The 18,861-nt window shown below is 44.1% G+C and overlaps 1 protein-coding gene across 6 annotated transcripts in view; it reads right to left on the bottom strand.

The window, feature by feature from the left end:
• The window catches only part of LOC310823890 (NACHT, LRR and PYD domains-containing protein 3-like), a 42,093-nt gene extending 24,124 nt beyond the window's left edge, over positions 1-17,969 (bottom strand). For 2 of the 6 annotated variants that reach the window (XM_083696812.1, XM_083696813.1), the window contains exons 1-9: positions 17,852-17,969; positions 17,260-17,363; positions 16,690-16,862; positions 16,223-16,339; positions 15,432-15,522; positions 15,060-15,285; positions 12,682-14,497; positions 11,707-11,880; positions 11,008-11,181 (exon numbers count right to left, since the gene is read on the bottom strand). In XM_083696812.1, coding sequence (XP_083552938.1) covers positions 11,008-11,181; positions 11,707-11,880; positions 12,682-14,497; positions 15,060-15,285; positions 15,432-15,522; positions 16,223-16,339; positions 16,690-16,811 — 2,720 coding nt within the window. In that variant the 5' untranslated portion in view covers positions 16,812-16,862; positions 17,260-17,363; positions 17,852-17,969. Of the gene's footprint in view, positions 1-1,729; positions 1,780-2,179; positions 2,308-3,719; positions 3,869-7,104; positions 8,395-8,661; positions 8,709-8,823; positions 8,998-9,624; positions 9,799-11,007; positions 11,182-11,706; positions 11,881-12,681; positions 14,498-15,059; positions 15,286-15,431; positions 15,523-16,222; positions 16,340-16,689; positions 16,863-17,259; positions 17,364-17,851 lie in introns of those variants that run through there. The other 4 variants (XM_083696819.1, XM_083696818.1, XM_083696817.1 and 1 more) reach the window with 4 other exon arrangements.
• Between the last annotated feature and the right edge of the window lie 892 nt (positions 17,970-18,861).

The raw sequence follows: 18,861 nt of genomic DNA, 5'->3' as shown, positions 1-18,861 counted from the left end.
GGTCCCTTTCAAACACACTTCCGACACTTTCTTTAGAAAAATATATCCATTTATTGCCACAAAAGATGAATCAAAATGACTTGATAATTCCAGCAATACTCATACCTTTTATTCTTTACAGAACCGCCCCTCATGACTGCCCAACAACCGCAGACCCATGAGTCCTCCCCTGCGTTGCACAAGCACCTAAACACAACATATACCCCTGCACACAAACACACCCATACACTCCCAACCTGTGATGGACTGATCTCCATCACAGGGGGTGTTGGTGTTTTAGGGATACTGCTGTGAGGAATTGAGTCACAGGGACCTGACCTGTGTGTGACCTGACCCTCTTTACCACTGAATCACTGCACATATCAAATGGAGTCGTATTGAAGAAGAGACTATGAATATGTGTACCAGTGGAGTTGGACATCGGAGGACGGGATCAGTGGAACGCATGGAATGGAATGAGGAATGGTATCAAACACGTGTTGATTTCTTCAAGTCAATCTAGATGGATCAGATCAAGAAGGGAAGAGGCTGTGGTGGTATGACCCCTCCTCCCTCTCGATGCCATGATGCTAAACCAAGATGGCCGCCTTAGCCTTGACAAAATGGCTACAAAATGGCTACAAAACTTCTCTCCCATATTCAAAGCTGGATAAACTCAGTAAAACATCATTTTACTGGCCTGCACTTGGCTGACACACACACCCATTAACCCTTTGAGGTATTCCAGAGCTTGTTTGACTCACATGTTTGCCCACTGTTTTAGCAATATACTGTCTTGACATATTGTAAAGTTAAAGTAACTCTTAGGTCAGGTGGGATTTGAACCATAATTAAAAAAAACTAGTTACATTTTAATGCATTATTGCACCAAGTGACAAGGATGTATTATGATTATGATGATTATGTAGTGCACCACACATGCTCTGAGGAAACATGTGCTTTCCACCACTGTTTACATTTTCCAGAAATGTGAATTGAAATAAGCCAAAGCTTTAATGTTTTGAAAGTGTTTAAATGTCCCACAGCAGTTCAATTATTCCACAAAAGATTGTTAGTAAGTTAGCCTGACAGATTCATAGGCTCATTTATCAGAGACAGGCTGTGTGTGTGTGTGTGTGTGTGTGTGTGTGTGTGTGTGTGTGTGTGTGTGTGTGTGTGTGTGTGTGTGTGTGTGTCTGTAGAGAAGAGAAGGAGGGGAGGGGGGGAGGGAGGGAGGGAGGGAGGGAGGGAGGGAGGGAGGGGGGGGGGAGGAGGAGAGGGAGGGGGGAGGAAAGGAGGAGAGGGAGGGGGGGGAAAGGAGGAGACAGAGGGAGAGGGGGGAGGGAGAGAGGGGGAGGAGTAAGGGGGAGGAGAGGGGGGAGGGAGGAGAGGAGGGAAGGAGGGAGGGGAGGAGAAAGAGAGAGACAAAGAGAGAGAGAGAGAGGGAAGGAGGGAGGGAGAGAAAGAAGAGAGGGAGGGGGGGGGGGAAAGAACGCTCCTTTACACACATACACACACACACACACTGTGTGGCAACCTGATGAGGTGTGTGTGGGAGGGAGCTGAGAGGAATGTAGGGTGGAGCATCACTCTCACACACACACACACACACACACACACACACACACACACACACACACACACACACACACACACACCACTCCCCGACAGTTACAGAGACACAGAACAAGGAAGTTTTCACGCCCACAAGCACAAACACTTCTAGGAAAACAAAACTTACAGAACTTACGTTTTTTCAAAACTTATCTCTGACACTCTGCTGCTCAGTCTGGTCGTGTGTGCAGCAAAATGGCAGAGAGCATGGACTCTATTAGAAAAAACAAAACATACAGTAAACCAACTGATTGACTCTTCACAGAGGAGAGTATTCAACACTCACACAGTCTGTCTGTCAGTCTTACAGCTCTGCTGGTTGGTCAATAGTGACCTGTGTAAAGACTGTTGACTAGTCTAGACACAGTCATTATTATCTATTGTTATCTAGGGCCTCATGTAGTTGAACACACTAGATCACAGTCAGCTGGACAAAACCAGGTTGAGGCTTCTTTAACAGGCTTGTCACAAACAGTTGGCTAGCGTACTATTTTAGGGTTCCATCATTCTGTGACGCGACACAAAGGCATGTGAGTTCATCCTAATCATATTAGACGGTGAAAAACAATGAAAAACATCAACTTACGGTTGTGATCTGTCTCCCACCTCAGTGCTCAGCTCTGCTCTCTGTCTGGCTCCTCACTGATGCAGCTCTCCTCTGGATGAACTAGTTTGATCTTGTTCTGATGCAGCACCTCCAGTTGGTATTCGGACCTGTTCAGACAAAGCCAAAGCAGTTTTTTGACAGTGTTTAAATGTCCCACAGCAGTTCAATTCTGCCACAAAAGATTTTTAGCAAGTAGAAAATGTAATAACACACACACACACACACTCTTTTAGCTCACACATATACGCAATATCTTACAAGCACACACATGTACACAAGTACACATGTACACACACACACACACACACACACACACACACACACACACAGCCTGTCTCTGATAAATGAGCCTATGAATCTGTCAGTCTAACAAAGTGAACAGAGTTCATTTACGACGTGGCTGAGTCTCTAAGCTCTCACACAAAGGGAGAGAAAGCTACTGTTCCCAGGTGTCTGTGTGTGTGTGTGTGTGTGTGTGTGTGTGTGTGAGTGTGTGTCTCTCTCTTTCTGTGTGTGTGTGTGTGTGTGTCCCTCTCTTTCTGTGTGTATGTGTGTGTCCCTCTCTTTCTGTGTGTGTGTGTGTGTCTCTCTCTTTCTGTGTGTGTGTGTGTCTGTCTGTCCGTGTGTGTGTGTGTGTGTGTGTGTGTGTGTGTGTCTGTCTGTCCATGTGTGTGTGTGTGTGTGTGTGTGTGTGTGTGTGTGTGTGTGTGTGTGTTTCTCTCCTGGGTGTTGTATTATTGGAATAATCTGCAAAATTATAAACATTGGAGTTTGCCGTGAAGAGAACATACGGGACAGGGCTGTGCTCAATCACACACACACACACACACACACACACACACACACACACACACACACACACACACATGGACAGACAGACACACACACACACACACACACACACACACACATGGACAGACAGACACACACACACACAGAAAGAGAGAGACACACACACACACACAGAAAGAGAGGGACACACACATACACACAGAAAGAGAGGGACACACACACACACACAGAAAGAGAGAGACACACACACTCACACACACACACACACACACACACACACACACACACACACACACGGACAGACAGACACACACACACGGACAGACAGACACACACACACAGAAAGAGAGACACACACACACGGACAGACAGACACACACACAGAAAGAGAGACACACACACACAGAAAGAGAGACACACACACACACACACACGGACAGACAGACACACACACAGAAAGAGAGACACACACACACAGAATGAGAGGGACACACAACCACACACACACAGAAAGAGAGAGACACACACACACACACACACACAGACAGAGACACACACACACACACATGGATTATGTGGCATGTAGCACGTAGCAATAGCACATAGCATGAAAGATGTAGCATGTAGCGTTTAACACGTAGCATATAGCACGAATGATGAAGAATGTACCATGTATTATGTAGCACATAGCATGTAGCACGTAGCATGTAGCGTTAGCGTCACTCACATGCTTCCTCTCGGCCTTGAGCTCCTGGGAGTATCTAGGACCCATCTCCTCGGCAACCACCTGTTGTCCGGGTACCGGTACCAGAGGAGGAGCCGGAGGAGCCGGTCCCAGAGCCGCCGGAGGAGACGGTCCCAGAGCCACCGGAGGAGCCGCCGGAGGAGCCGGTCCCAGAGCCGCCGGAGGAGACGGTCCCAGAGCCGCCGGAGGAGCCGCCGGAGGAGCCGGTCCCAGAGCCGCCGGAGGAGCCGGTCCCAGAGCCGCCGGAGGAGCCGCCGGAGGAGCCGGTCCCAGAGCCGCCGGAGGAGACGGTCCCAGAGCCGCCGGAGGAGCCGCCGGAGACGGTCCCAGAGCCGCCGAAGGAGCCGGTAGAGGAGACGGTACCACCGGGGGAGACGGTCCCAGAGGACCCGCTACGAGTACCAGAGGAGCCGCCGGTGTCGGTGGTTTCCATGGTGTCTGTCTCCCCTTCTCTCGTAAAGAAGAAGTAAATGTCGTAAAGATATAATAATAATAATAATAATAATAATAAAAAGATATCGTAAAATGAGGGAGGGGTGGGGTTGTCTAGCAACGAGGAACAGTTGGTGGGTTTGAGGGAATGTCGTAAAGGAAAAGAAAATGTCGGAAAGGGACGGGATATGGTGGGTTACCTAGCAACGAGGGGGTGGGGAGAGTGTGTGTGTGGTTTGAAGGACTGTCGTAAAAATATTTTTTCAAAACAAATACGAACGGTGGAGGGAAAGGGGGGGGGTTGCCTAGCAACGAGGGGGTGGGTTTGAAGGAATGTCGAGTAATGATGACACGACGCGTTTCCACACACACACACACACACACACGGTCAGTTCGTTAGAGCCAGTTAGCATTAGCCTTTAGCACCCCGTCAACACTGCACTCGGTAGGTAAATTCGTTAGCTTCGTTAGTTAGCCCCGTTATCATTAGCCTCAGAGCCGGTAGAGGAGACGGTACCACCGGGGGAGACGGTCCCAGAGGACCCGCTACGAGTACCAGAGGAGCCGCCGGTGTCGGTGGTGGTGGTGGTTTCCATGGTGTCTGTCTCCCCTTCTCTCGTAAAGAAGAAGTAAATGTCGTAAAGATATAATAATAATAATAATAATAATAATAATAATAATAATAATAGTAAATGTCGTAAAATAAGGGAGGTTGGTGTGTTTGAGGGAATGTCGTAAAGGAAAAGAAAATGTCGGAAAGGGACGGGATATGGTGGGTTACCTAGCAACGAGGGGGTGGGGAGAGTGTGTGGTTTGAAGGAGTTTCATAAAACATTTTTTTCTAAAAAATGTCGTAAAATACGAACGGTGGAGGGAAAAGGGGGGGGGTTGCCTAGCAACGAGGAGGTGGGTTTGAAGAGCCAAACTACATGGTTCTACTAGCCCTAGGGTTAGGGTCAGGGTTTAGGGTTAGGGTTAAAGTTAACTCATCCCCTAGGGTTAGGGTTAGGGTCAGGGTTTAGGGTTAGGGTCAGGGTCAGGGTTAGAGTCAGGGTTAGGGTCAAGGTTAACTCGTCTCCTAGGCCTGTCTGCACATTTGGGTTGTCATAACGTTGCTAAGTGAAGTGTTAACACTGGAAAGAAAACGTCCCCTTTGGTTTCCACTGATGTTCTATTATACTAATTTTCTATTATACTAAGATTATATTACACTGATGTTCTATTACACTAATGTTCTATTACATAAATGTTCTATTACACTGTTCTATTACACTGATGTTCTATTACACTAATGTTCAATTACACTGATGTTCTATTACACTGATGTTCTATTACACTAATGTTCTATTACACTAATGTTCTATTACACTAATGTTCTATTACACTGTTCTATTACACTAATGTTCTATTATACTAATGTTCTATTACACTGTTCTATTACACTAATGTTCTATTATACTAATGTTCTATTACACTGATGTTCTATTACACTAATGTTCTATTACACTGATGTTCTATTACACTGTTCTATTACACTGATGTTCTATTACACTGATGTTCTATTACACTGATGTTCTATTACACTAACGTTCCATTACATTGTTCTATTACACTGTTCTATTACACTGATGTTCTATTACACTGATGTTCTATTACACTGATGTTCTATTACACTAATGTTATATTACACTGATGTTCTATTACACTGTTCTATTACACTGTTCTATTACACTGATGTTCTATTACACTAATGTTCTATTACACTAATGTTCTAATACACTGATGTTCTATTACACTGTTCTATTACACTGATGTTCTATTACACTGATGTTCTATTACACTGTTCCATTATAAAAGATCTGTTATGTTATAAAGAATATTTCAGGTTCAATTTCTGGGTTTTTAGGATCCAGTGCTTATTGCTAACTGGCTGGATTCTAATCTCTCTGTTGTTGTAATACTAGTAAATGACCACCAGGTGGTGCCCCCATCTGAGGGCTAGAGGTCTGAGGGCTAGAGGTCTGGGGGTCTGGAGGTCTGGGTTCTGGGGGTCAGAGGTACTGCAGGGGACAGGTGAAGTCTTCTCATGAGAGCCATGCCTCCCATGGCAGGGAGCGGTACTGCAGGGGACAGGTGAAGTCTTCTCATGAGAGCCATGCCTCCCATGGCAGGGAGCGGTACTGCAGGGGACAGGTGAAGTCTTCTCATGAGAGCCATGCCTCCCATGGCAGGGAGCGGTACTGCAGGGGACAGGTGAAGTCTTCTCATGAGAGCCACGCCTCCCATGGCAGGGAGCGGTACTGCAGGGGACAGGTGAAGTCTTCTCATGAGAGCCATGCCTCCCATGGCAGGGAGCGGTACTGCAGAGGACAGGTGAAGTCTTCTCATGAGAGCCATGCCTCCCATGGCCGGGAGCAGTACTGCAGAGGACAGGTGAAGTCTTCTCATGAGAGCCATGCCTCCCATGGCCGGGAGCAGTACTGCAGAGGACAGGTGAAGTCTTCTCATGAGAGCCACGCCTCCCATGGCAGGGAGCGGTACTGCAGGGGACAGGTGAAGTCTTCTCATGAGAGCCATGCCTCCCATGGCAGGGAGCGGTACTGCAGGGGACAGGTGAAGTCTTCTCATGGGAGCCATGCCTCCCACAGCCCACAGACAGAGAGGGGAAAAGCAGCCTGCACCTTGGCTGCCCCTCACAATGTCACATGATGCATAGATATTACTGTACTAGATGATTACTATATAAAAATGAAGGAATACATGGAAAGTGAAGTTCAGAACATGTACAGCGCCTTCTGAAGGTATTCAGACCCCTTCACTTTTTACACATTTTCTTGTGTTATAGAGTAAATTTGAAATGGATTCAATTTAAAGAATTTGCCATCAATCCACACACAATACCCCAGAATGACAAAGCGAAAACACGATTTTTGACATTTCAGTACATTTATTAAAAGTGAAATACAAAAATACCTCATGGACAGAAATATTCAGACTTTTTGCTTTGACAGTCTTAAAATTAGTTAAAATGCAAAAATGTCATCAACAAATCACTCAATAAGTTGAATTGAGTACATCTTAATGCAAGGATAATAGTTCATGTCATTTCGGAATGAATATCTTTGTTTTTATAGGGTCTCTGATTTGCATAGGAATCAATTACACACTGTGTAGATTAGGATGTTCTGAAGACACTGTCCATATTGTACTGACAGAGAAGGAGAGCTGTCTTCACATCCACTCCCTGCTATCTTACACACAGCAACGTAATCCAGCATCACAACTCAAACACCCAATCTAACCAACTCTTATATACATACAGACACTCTCTCCTGTGTTATTCTCAGAGTTCATCATCAGTCTGATTTGATCATCTAATCATTCATCTAGATTGTTTCACTATCAGTTGCATTTCCATCAAAAACAAACAAACATATATAAACAAATATATACATATTTTCTGTACCTGTAGTCTATTTCACTATCAGATGCATTTTTTAATAATTATATATATATATATATATGTACAGTAAGAAATAATATAACTACACACAACACACAACACCCTACACACTGGGAGAGAGAACATCTGTACCTCCAACATCTCAGTGAAAACACACCACCATCCGACTGCATCATGTTCTGATCCGTTATCTTTGAGCCTTTGGTGTTCAGTGTGATCTCCCTGAGACTAGTTTACACAGGGTCACTGAAGAGTCTACATACAAAAGCCAAAACCCTGGGTAGAGGGGCTCAGTGAATGTGGAGTGGAATGTGTGCAGGAGGGTCCGTGTGTCAGAGGAGACCCTGTAGAAGGACAGAGTGCCGGCCGGCCAGTCCAGATACACTCCTACTCTGTGGGAGCCAGAGGAGGGGACAGGTATGACAGTGTTCTTCTTATTGTGCCAGGCGGAGTAACTGTCATCAGAGCAGATCAGACTCCAGGACTTGTCATTGTATCCTAACCCACAGTCATAACCGCCTCCTCTCCTGCTGATTCCTTTATATGTCACTCCTATATCAGCCTCTCCCCCACTCCACTCTACCTCCCAGTAACAGCGCCCAGTCAGATCCTCTCTACACAGCACCTGTGACCAGCGCTCAAATCTCTCTGGGTGATCAGGATACGGCTGCTTCACTCTCCTCCGTGTCACCTTTCTGTTCTCCTCAGACAGAGAGAGGTCTCTGTGTGCTGTGTTTGGGTCCAGTGTGAGCTCACAGGCATCTGATTGAGAGGCCAAAAATAATCATCAAATCAATACAACTGAATAACTTACAACATTCACAATGTGATCTTGTTATGGCAACATTCATTTTTTCACAAAATATTCCTTATTAATTTAAAATGTTTTACAAGGGATACAACTAATTGACATTTACAAATATTTTAGATTTACATATGAATACAATATTGGTGCTTTGTTTGAACTCTGCTGTACCCTGGTTCTTGAGTAATATCACAGTCCTATTCTCTACAGCGTTGGTGACTTACATTTGATCAGCCCAGGTTTGAGCCTGCACTCTCCACCATGGTCCACACTATATCAACCACAGAAGAACACACAGAGGTTGAATGACACACTCACAATCATGAGGAAAATAGATACAGTGCATTAATCTCATTGATATGTCCAGCCACATATTCAGCCTTTACCTGAGTGTCTGTAGTTTACAGAGTGGATCTTTCTGTACAGCAGAGAGCAGCGCCAGTCCTGAGTCTCCTGGGTGATTGTAGCTGAGGTCCAGCTCTCTCAGGTGGGAGGGCTTAGACCTCAGAGCTGAAGTCAGAGAAACACAGCCTTCCTCTGGGACTCTACAGCCTGACAACCTGGGGAAATAGTGTCACTCCATCTGATCAAGAATCTGATTATTCCTGTCTAATGTACATGTGCAGCTTTAAATCCTCTTCATTTGGCAATTGAAAGACCACATATGAATGAGGAATACAAATAAATACATGCAGCCAAACGATCACTGTGGAGCAATAATTCATGAGTGAGAGTTATAGTTGCTCTCAACAGGGGAGCAAGCAACCATGCATACATTTGTAGTGACTGGATTTCTACGTCTGGTATAATGTATTTGGTAGCTATTGGGTTAGTGCAGTATTGTGTAGTCCCATGAGCTGATCTAAGGCCAGGTGGGTCAGGATTTGAGGGAGTAGGGTTATTCAAAACGTCCAGACAGAGTAGCCCCCCCTCCCACCTCACTCACACACACACACACACACACACACGCACATGCACACGCACACGCGCACGCGCACACGCACACACACACACACACACACACACACACACACACACACACACATGTTATATAGTAATTGATAGGAAGATGATGTACATTGTCTGTCTCAATTATTGACCCTTTCTCTGCAAGTATTATTGATTCCATAGAATGATAATGAAACAGACATGATGTGTCTGGCAACAAGAATAGTCTCAGACCTCACCTCAGTGTCTGTAGTTGACAGTGTGGACTCCCCAGTCCAGCAGAGAGCAGCTTCACCCCCCCATCATTTAGATCATTATTACTGAGGTCCAGCTCTCTCAGGTGGCAGGAGTCTGAGCTGAGAGCTGAGGCCAACGCTTCACAGCATCTCTCTGTGAGGTGACATACATTCATCCTGAATGAGGAATACAAATAACCACATGAAGCCAAACGATCACTGTGATGCATTATGATAAGAATTCAAGATTCAAGCCAATCACAGGCAGGTTTGTAGTCAATGTATTTCTAAGTGTGGTACATTTGCTAGCTATTGGGTTAGTGCAGTATTGTGTGGCCCCCTCAGCTGATCTAAGGCCAGATTGTTCAGGAATTGAGGAGAGTAACGGTATTCAGAGAGTGCCCCCCCCCCCCCCCCCATTGATTCCTTTATGATCAGTATTGTACTCGTTTATGATTGTATGTAGTAACGGTACGAAACAAGACAGCCAGTCAGGTTGACAGCGGTAATATCTGTCCCCTGGGTTATATCTGTTGGTGGGGATGTGCTGAGTCAGCTGCAAGGCCATCCTGACCTAAAGGTCGGCCTCTTGTTATTGAACTGTGCATGTGTTGCTGTCCCTATGAAATGGTTACTCAAAAACACCTCATCTGAGATAGGTAAGACGGTATCCTTCATCGCTTTTTTTGAAATTATGAATACCGCTCATATTGTGGAGCTTATATTGATTCATTCATCTTTTTGGAGGGGAAAGTAGTCCTAGGTTAACGGTGCATGCACAAGATGACGGTGTGGGAGTTGACAAAAGAAAAAGTGGAATACAAATAAAGTGGTAGGCCAAGTGTTGTCACAGTGAAGAGTTTAGGAATTGATTTGAAGATCATGTAAATGTTCTGTCTCCGTCATTGAGTTTTGAATAGCAAGTTTCATTGATAATGTAACACACTTAGGAATGATGTGTCTGACAACAAGAATAGTCTCAGACTTCACCTCAGTGTCATTATGATAAGAATTCATGAGTGAGAGTTATAGTTGCTCTCAACACGGGAGCAATTAACCATGGATACATTTGTAGTCACTGGATTTCTACGTCTGGTATAATGTATTTGCTAGCTATTGGGGTAGTGCAGTATTGTGTGAGCTGATCTAAGGCCAGGTGGGTCAGGAATTGACAAGGGCAAACATATTCACAGTTTGCAGACAGAGCAGCCCCCGGCCACCACACGCACACACGCACATTATATACTAATTGATTGGAAGATAATGTGCATTGTCTGTCTCAATTATTGACCCTTCCTGTGCAAGTATCATTAATTCCATAGAATGATAATGTAACAGACACTTAGGAATGATGTGTCTGGCAACAAGAATAGTCTCAGACCTCACCTCAGTGTCTGTAGTTGACAGTGTGGACTCCCCCGTCCAGCAAAGAGCAGTTTCACCCCCCCGTCACCTAGATCATTATAACTGAGGTCCAGCTCTCTCAGGTGGCAGGAGTCTGACCTGAGAGCTGAGGCCAACGCTTCGCAGCATCTCTCTGTGAGGTGACATCCATTCAGCCTGAATGAGGAATACAAATAAATACATGAAGCCAAACCATCACTTTGGTGCATTATGATAAGAATTCATAAGTGAGAGTTATAGTTGATCTCAACAGGGGAGCCAGCAACCATGGATACATTTGTAGTGACTGGATTTCTACGTCTGGTATCATGTATTTGATAGCTATTGGGATAGTGCAGTATGGTGGAGTCCCATGAGCTGATCTAAGGCCAGGTGGGTCAGGATTTGAGGAGAGTAAAGTTATTCAGAGAGTGAAGACAGAGCAGCCCCCCTTCCACCAAACACACACACACACACACACACACACACACACACACACACAAACACACAAACACAAACACAAACACACACACACACACACACACACACACACACAATATAGTAATTGATTGGAAGATAATGTACATTGTCTGTCTCAATTATTGAGCCTTTCTGTGAAAGTATCATTGATTCCATAGAATGATAATGTAACAGACACTTAGGAATGATGTGTCTGACAACAAGAATAGTCTGAGACCTCACCTCAGTGTCTGTAGTTGACAGTGTGGACTCCCCAGTCCAGCAGAGAGCAGCTTCACGCCCCCGTCACCTAGATCATTATCACTGACATCCAGCTCTCTCAGGTGGCAGGAATCTGAGCTGAGAGCTGAGGCCAACGCTTCACAGCATCTCTCTGTGAGGTGACAACCATTCAGCCTGAATGAGAAATAAATACAAGTCATTTTAATTCAGAGAAAAGTGTACATATGTGATGTGTTCCATCATTTCCAGTTGTATGTCCCTGCACCTAATTACCATATAATTACATTTTCGTCCAAATCCTTTACATGGGCTGTTTTGGGATTTTAACATATTTCACTAGAACAACATGTTTTCTATTCATTTCACTTCGTTTTAAAGGTGAAATCATCATGTATCCATACTTTTCATGCCTTAAATGATGGATTGAGCTTCCAGTTGGAGATGAGTGGTGAGCTCCTTCCAACTGCACCAACTGTAAACTCACTGGCTAGAGAACTGACTCATTCCACTTTCACTAAAATAAAGCTGACAAACCCATTAGCTGAACTGTGAACACAGCCAGCCATGTTATTATATATGCTACCTATGTTATTTGCTTAATGTCAGACCAAAAGTCTTCATTTGAGCCGCGGTGTGAGTATCGCGGTACCGCGAGTGGAATGAGATAGTCGTTAAAAACAGATTCAACGTCAGGAGTGGATTTCTCCAAACCAGTGTTCAGTCCTCCGACTGCAGCTGGCTCTTTCTACCTCATTATTGGGAGTTGAGACACAAAGCGACTGAACATGATGGAGCAAGTCACATATTTGTGTGTCAATAAAACATGAAAGATAAGTGTGCAATCCATTAATGAATGACTTTTGACCATGTGATCAATAACTCAGTTTCTTCCATTTAATCCGTAAATCATAATAAGTGATCACATACTCCATTCATAACCCAAGTTTCAATACAGTGTTTTGTCCATCTACTTACAGTGCCGTCTTAGAGGCTGTGACCACTGGAAGGAGCCTCAGAAGACCATCTTCTGATCTGGAGTACTTCTTCAGGTCAAACACATCCAGCTCCTCTTCTGAATTCAGCAACACAAAGACCAGAGCTGACCACTGTGCAGGTGAGAGTTTGGCTTCTGAGAGATGTCCTGAGCTCAGGTAGCTTTGGATCTCCTCCACTAGAGAATGGTCATTCAGCTCATTCAGACAGTGGAACAGATTGATGCACCTCTCTGGAGAGGGATTCTCCCTGATCTTCTCCTTGACATACTTGACTGTTTCCTCATTGGTCTGTGAGCTGCTTCCTGTCTGTGTCAGAAGGCCTCGTAGGAGATTCTGATTGGACTCCAGTGAGAGGCCCAGGAGGAAGCGGAGGAACAGGTCCATGTGACCATTCTCACTCTGTAAGGCCTGGTCCACTGCAGTCTTGTGTAGGTTGATGATGGGGTTGATCAGTGGTGTGTCAATCTTTTGTTCGCGGCTGTGTGATGACTGTAGCTTCATGGATGAGGATTTCTGTTTGACCAGTGGATTCTCATTGCTGTGGTTGAATGTGAGGAACACATATAAAGCAGCTAGAAACTCCTGGACGCTCAGATGCACAAAGCTGAACACGTTGTGCAGCCCACACTCCTCTCTGAAGATCTGAGTGCACACTCCTGAGTACACTGTGGCTTTTGTGACATCAATGCCACACTCCCTCAGGTCTTCCTCATAGAAGATCAGATTGCCATTTTCCAGCTGATTGAAGGCCAGTTTTCCCAGTGACAGAATTTGTTCTTTATCCCACTGTGGATCTCTGTCATGGTCTCCAAGGTACTTCACTTTCTTCTGTATGGTCTGAAATACCAGGAAGTGTGTGTACATCTGTGTCAGAGTCTTGGGCATCTCTCCTCTCTCTGCTTCACCCAACAGTCTCTCTAGGGTAGTGGCTGAGAGCCAACAGAACACTGGTATGTGACACATGATGTGGAGGCTCCTTGATGATTTCATGTGTGTGTTGATTCTGCTGGCCAGGTTCTCATCACTGATTCTCTTCCTGAAGTACTCCTCCTTCTGTGGGTTGTTGAACCCTCGTACCTCTGTCACCTGGTCAACACACTCAGGAGGGATCTGATTGGCTGCTGCAGGTCGGGAGGTTATCCAGAGGAGAGCAGAGGGAAGCAGATTCCCCTTGATGAGGTTTGTCAGCAGCACATCCACTGAGGTTGACTCTGTGGCATCACAACATGTCTCGTTGTTCTGGAAGTCTAGAGGAAGTCGACACTCATCCAGACCATCAAAGATGAACAGAACTTTATACTTGTCAAAGTTGGAGATTCCTGATTCTTTTACTTCAATGAAGAAATGACCAAGAAGTTCATTCAAACAGCATTTCTTCTCTTTCATTAAATTCAGCTCCCGAAAAGGAAGTGGAAATATGAACTGGACATCCTGATTGGCTTTTCCTTCAGCCCAGTCCGTAATGAACTTCTGAGTTGAGACTGTTTTTCCAATGCCAGCGACTCCCTTTGTCAGCACATTTCTCATTGGTTTGTCTTGTCCAGGTAAAGGCTTGAAGATGTCGTTGCATTTGATTGGTGTCTCCTGTGTTGCTGGTCTCCTGGATGCTGTCTCAATCTGTCTGACCTCATGTTCGTTATTGACCTCTCCACTTCCACCCTCTGTGATGTAGACCTCTGTGTAGACCTTATTGAGAAGTATTGGGTTGCCTTGCTTTGCTATTCCCTCAAATACACACTGAAACTTCTTCTCCAGGTTAGACTTGAGTTCTTGTTGGCACACCACAGCAAGCTCACCTGAATGACAAAACAATTAAAAAAATATTCCTGGCACACTTTACATTTAGTTGACCCAGTACCTGCAGTAACTGTAAATATATATATATGCCATTTAGCTGACGTTTTTATCCAAAGTGTCTTGCATTGCAGTAAGTGCATACATTTCAGTATATATGGTCCCAGCAAGAATCAAACCCACAACCTAAGCGTTGTTAAAGCCATGCTCTACCGACTGAGCCACAGAGGACCACATGTTGTATTAATTAACAAGTTGTTATATAGTAATTAATTACATAGTATGTTGTGTAGTTAAATGATATATTACTACATGTGTAGGAAAGAACAGTCCTTATTCCATCTGTGTTATAGGAAACTGTCCAAACCCATTACTATGCAATTATACAGAAACAACCAATCTTGTTACTGGAGTAATTACAGAGACACTAAGTTATAGAGGCAACATAATATAAAGAGTGACCAAATAGGGATATACATCATAATTACAGTTAGTGGTGTTTGTATTTCCAACAATATTTCAGCCCAGTAACACTTCTCTGTGAAAACACATGAGGTCTCTTACGTTTCTCCAGTGTGTCAGCGAGCTCCTTCTGGTTCATGTTCCTTAGGACGTGCAGTGTGATCTTCAGAGCCCCTTCTCTGGCACTGCTCTCCTGCTTCTCTTCTTCATCATCCACCACCTCTTCCTCCCCCTGACTCTCAAAGCACTCTGGGTCGTCTTGAGAAATAAGCCTCTTGAACCTCTTCAGCTCATTTCTCACTAAACTGATGACATTGTCTTCAAGCGACTGAAACATTTAGAAAAATAAAGTGGAGTGAGATAGACAATATACAGACTAAATACAAAAAACACTTGACTTAACACTTGAAAAAAATAACTGTTTTATGTGGATTACTTAGCCATCTTCAATGTCATACTTTCTATTTAGCTCACCCTGAATATGGAGGCCAGTTCACTTTGACTCTGGACAGACTGACCACTGGGAATCTCTGACTCTGGTCTCTCCTCCTGGTCACTGGAGATTCTGTGTAAAAACAAGAAATAAGCAGATGTCTTTATCCAGAGAAGTGTGAATGAGGCCCAGTTTCTCAAATAGAATAACTTAAGTGTGTATACCGCTACTGAATGTTATTGGCAGCCTCATAGACCACTATGAGGATTAAACCTCAAACTAACCGTTAACAAGATTCAGATGACTGTATCCTGACTGATGTATGATTGAAAACCCATTGTTGTTTTCGGCCATTGAAAATAAGTTATTAAAGTTAAACAAAGTTCCTGGGTCAGCTGAATATTACAAAAAACTAACATTGGTGGACGGTGTAGCCAGTCCAAATTAATATACTATATTGTCAGTAGCTTTTAGATTTTTAGTGGCCATCTCCCTCCAGGATCCACTCTCCTCCTCCATGGACATGCCTTCTAGTGAGTGTTGCAACACTCTCTGTTGCTACAGTTTGCATTGAACTACAGTATATCTACATTCCTGTGTCTAACATTTGAAATTCTGCCTTTAATGATCAATATGTGCTGAGCTCCGAGAGCTGAAGATGATGTGATTAAAAGCTGTACAATAAATTATTGTTGCATTGTGTGCGTTATTCCCATGCTCCCTCCTTGATAGTAGAACCTGAGTTCATTATAGTTTCCTCCGAGGACCTCATGAAACAAACAGGTGGCGTAGTCTAGCAGTTAGTTCATCATATCCCCCATGATACAACTACCCTTGTTTAGCAGTGACGGTTCCTTGTCTGAAGACGGTCCATGGATGGTCCATAGACCAGTCACTCTTCAGGGACACACAGCTGGGTACAGGTGAGGCTGGTCTCTCCTGCTGGACCCTGTCAAACACAAACAGAAGACAATGGATGTCATGTGTTCATTTGAGTGTGTGTATGTGTGAGAGTGGGGACGGTGTAGCCTGTCCAAATAATTATATCTGTATTGTCAGTAGCTTTTAGGTTTTTAGTGGCCATCTCCCTCCAGGATCCACTCTCCTCCTCCATGGACACGCCTTCTAGTGAGTGTTGTAACAATGTCTGTTGCTAAAGTATGCATTGAACTACAGTATGACTACATTCCTATGTCTAACATTAATCTGGTTCTGAATGAAGTATCTATCATCATCATCATCATCATCATCAGTATCATCATCTTCATGATAAATGACCTACAGAGAATCTTCTCTTACCCCATGTCTTCAACCTCCCCAGAGAGACTCATTTTAGAGGCAGTGGTCCCCTCCTCTTTCTCCCCAGAGAGACTCATTTTAGAGACAGTGGTCCCCTCCTCTCTCTCCCCAGAGAGACTCATTTTAGAGGCAGTGGTCCCCTCCTCTCTCTCCTCTCCTCAAATAACCTCCTGCTATAAACCCAATGAACACACGCAGCACGTTAAAGGAGACCAAAGTTCAAAACCAGTGAAGTGAGAAACTACAGTCTGGGGCTCAACAGAGGGAGGAAAGGGACATGAAAGCCTGCTGATCCTGGATATACAGTATCTCTCTCTCCTGAAGCCAACAAGGGATACTGACAATGTCTCTCTCTCTCTCCCTCTCTCTCTCTCTCTCTCTCTCTCTCCACTTACTGGTTGAATAAAATTCAAATTAAATCAAAGATGAAAATTAACTTTGATTACACAAACCAATTTTTACATAAAAAAACAAAACATACAGTAAACCAACTAATTGACCCTTCATAGAGGAGTGTATTCAACACTCACAGTCTGTCTGCCAGAAAAACAATGAAAAACATCAACTTACGGTTGTGATCTGTCTCCCACCTCAGTGCTCAGCTCTGCTCTCTGTCTTGCTGCTCACTGATGCAGCTCTCCCCTGAATGAACTAGTCTGTCCACATTGTATCACCTGGTGATGCACATATGGGGCATATGACAGGATGACAGTTATCACACCACTGACAACTGTTCACATAAATACACATGTTCTTTTTTTTCAATGTTCTAGTGTGTTGTCAACACAACGTCCAGTCTGACAGATCTCCAAGGTTGTCAACATGACTTAGAGACAGAGAGGGGGCGTGGCCTATCTTGATAGATTATCTCTAATATAAACGTCTAACTTTTAATCTGCTGTGAATAATTGCCAGCCTCCATACGATAATGTTGAATAAGAGGAATGTAAATAATGTAATTCTCTGACAAATTGTGGCCATTAAAATGACACACACACACACACACACACACACACACACACACACACACACACACACAAACAGACACAAACAGACACACACACACACACACACACTCAAATAGACTTAAAAGAATGACCAAAGCGAAAATCTGAATTGAAATTGAATGATTATTTGATTGATGATGTGATGTGGGACTCACTCAACAAGGTCTAGGCAGGGTTCAAGAGTCACGGTTGTCTGCTGGTCCAGGACAAGGTCTAGGCAGGGTTCAACAGTCACGGTTGTCTGCTGGTCCAGGACAAGGTCTAGGCAGGGTTCAACAGTCACGGTTGTCTGCTGGTCCAGGACAAGCCAACAGTACCAACTAGAAGAAGACTGAACTGTAAAGGAATGTAACAATCAATATAAAACAACAGAGGCTTGAATGTTACAAGTACAGGAAATTATCAATACAATTACATAGTTAAATGTGTCTCCCCTCATCCTCTCTGACCTCTGTCAGAAGATGATACAGTTATTGTAATAATTACGACTAGAAACACTTTAGGTGACTTTAGGAAATGAGGTGGTAGTTGTGGTTGGTCCATGGGAGAACAGAAGAGGGAAGTAAACTATACATGTTAACATAAAGCATGATGGCCGACTAGAAGATGTGTTTCGACTAGGATAGAGTCTCTAAGCTCAAGAGCTTGTTAGCAGTGTCTACAGTAGACACAACCATAGACACACTACTCTGCACACGTGACAGTTCTTTGTAACTGACTCGGTCAATGAATTTTGCTGTACAACGTGTAGTAGAGAGCTGCGTGTGTCGAGGAGGACCACATCTCTCTCTCCTCTTCCCCCTGTGCCGGGCTGACCTTCTACTTTCTACTTTACACCATATAGACTAGGATAGATTCTCTGTCAGATAGAGATATACTATATAATATATAATATTACAACAAAAAACTAATTGTGATGTATCCCTTTAATGCAGTAAGAATGTCCAGTAGACGTCAATCAAAGCTATTTTCCATTTTAAACTGGCAGATGAAACCAGCTCAGCCTGAATATGGAGGCCAGGTCAGGTTGACTCTGGACCATAACTGTTTATATCAGATGTTACATCATAGTCATAGTACCCTCTCTTCCTGGTTAATAATCAACAACAACATGTACACTTACACAACTTTTACTGCTCAGTATCATAGCTCACACCACACAACA

This window comes from Argentina silus, assembly GCF_951799395.1.
Source record: "Argentina silus genome assembly, chromosome: Y".
Lineage (NCBI taxonomy): Eukaryota > Metazoa > Chordata > Actinopteri > Argentiniformes > Argentinidae > Argentina > Argentina silus.
This window is presented reverse-complemented; position numbering and strand designations above follow the sequence as displayed.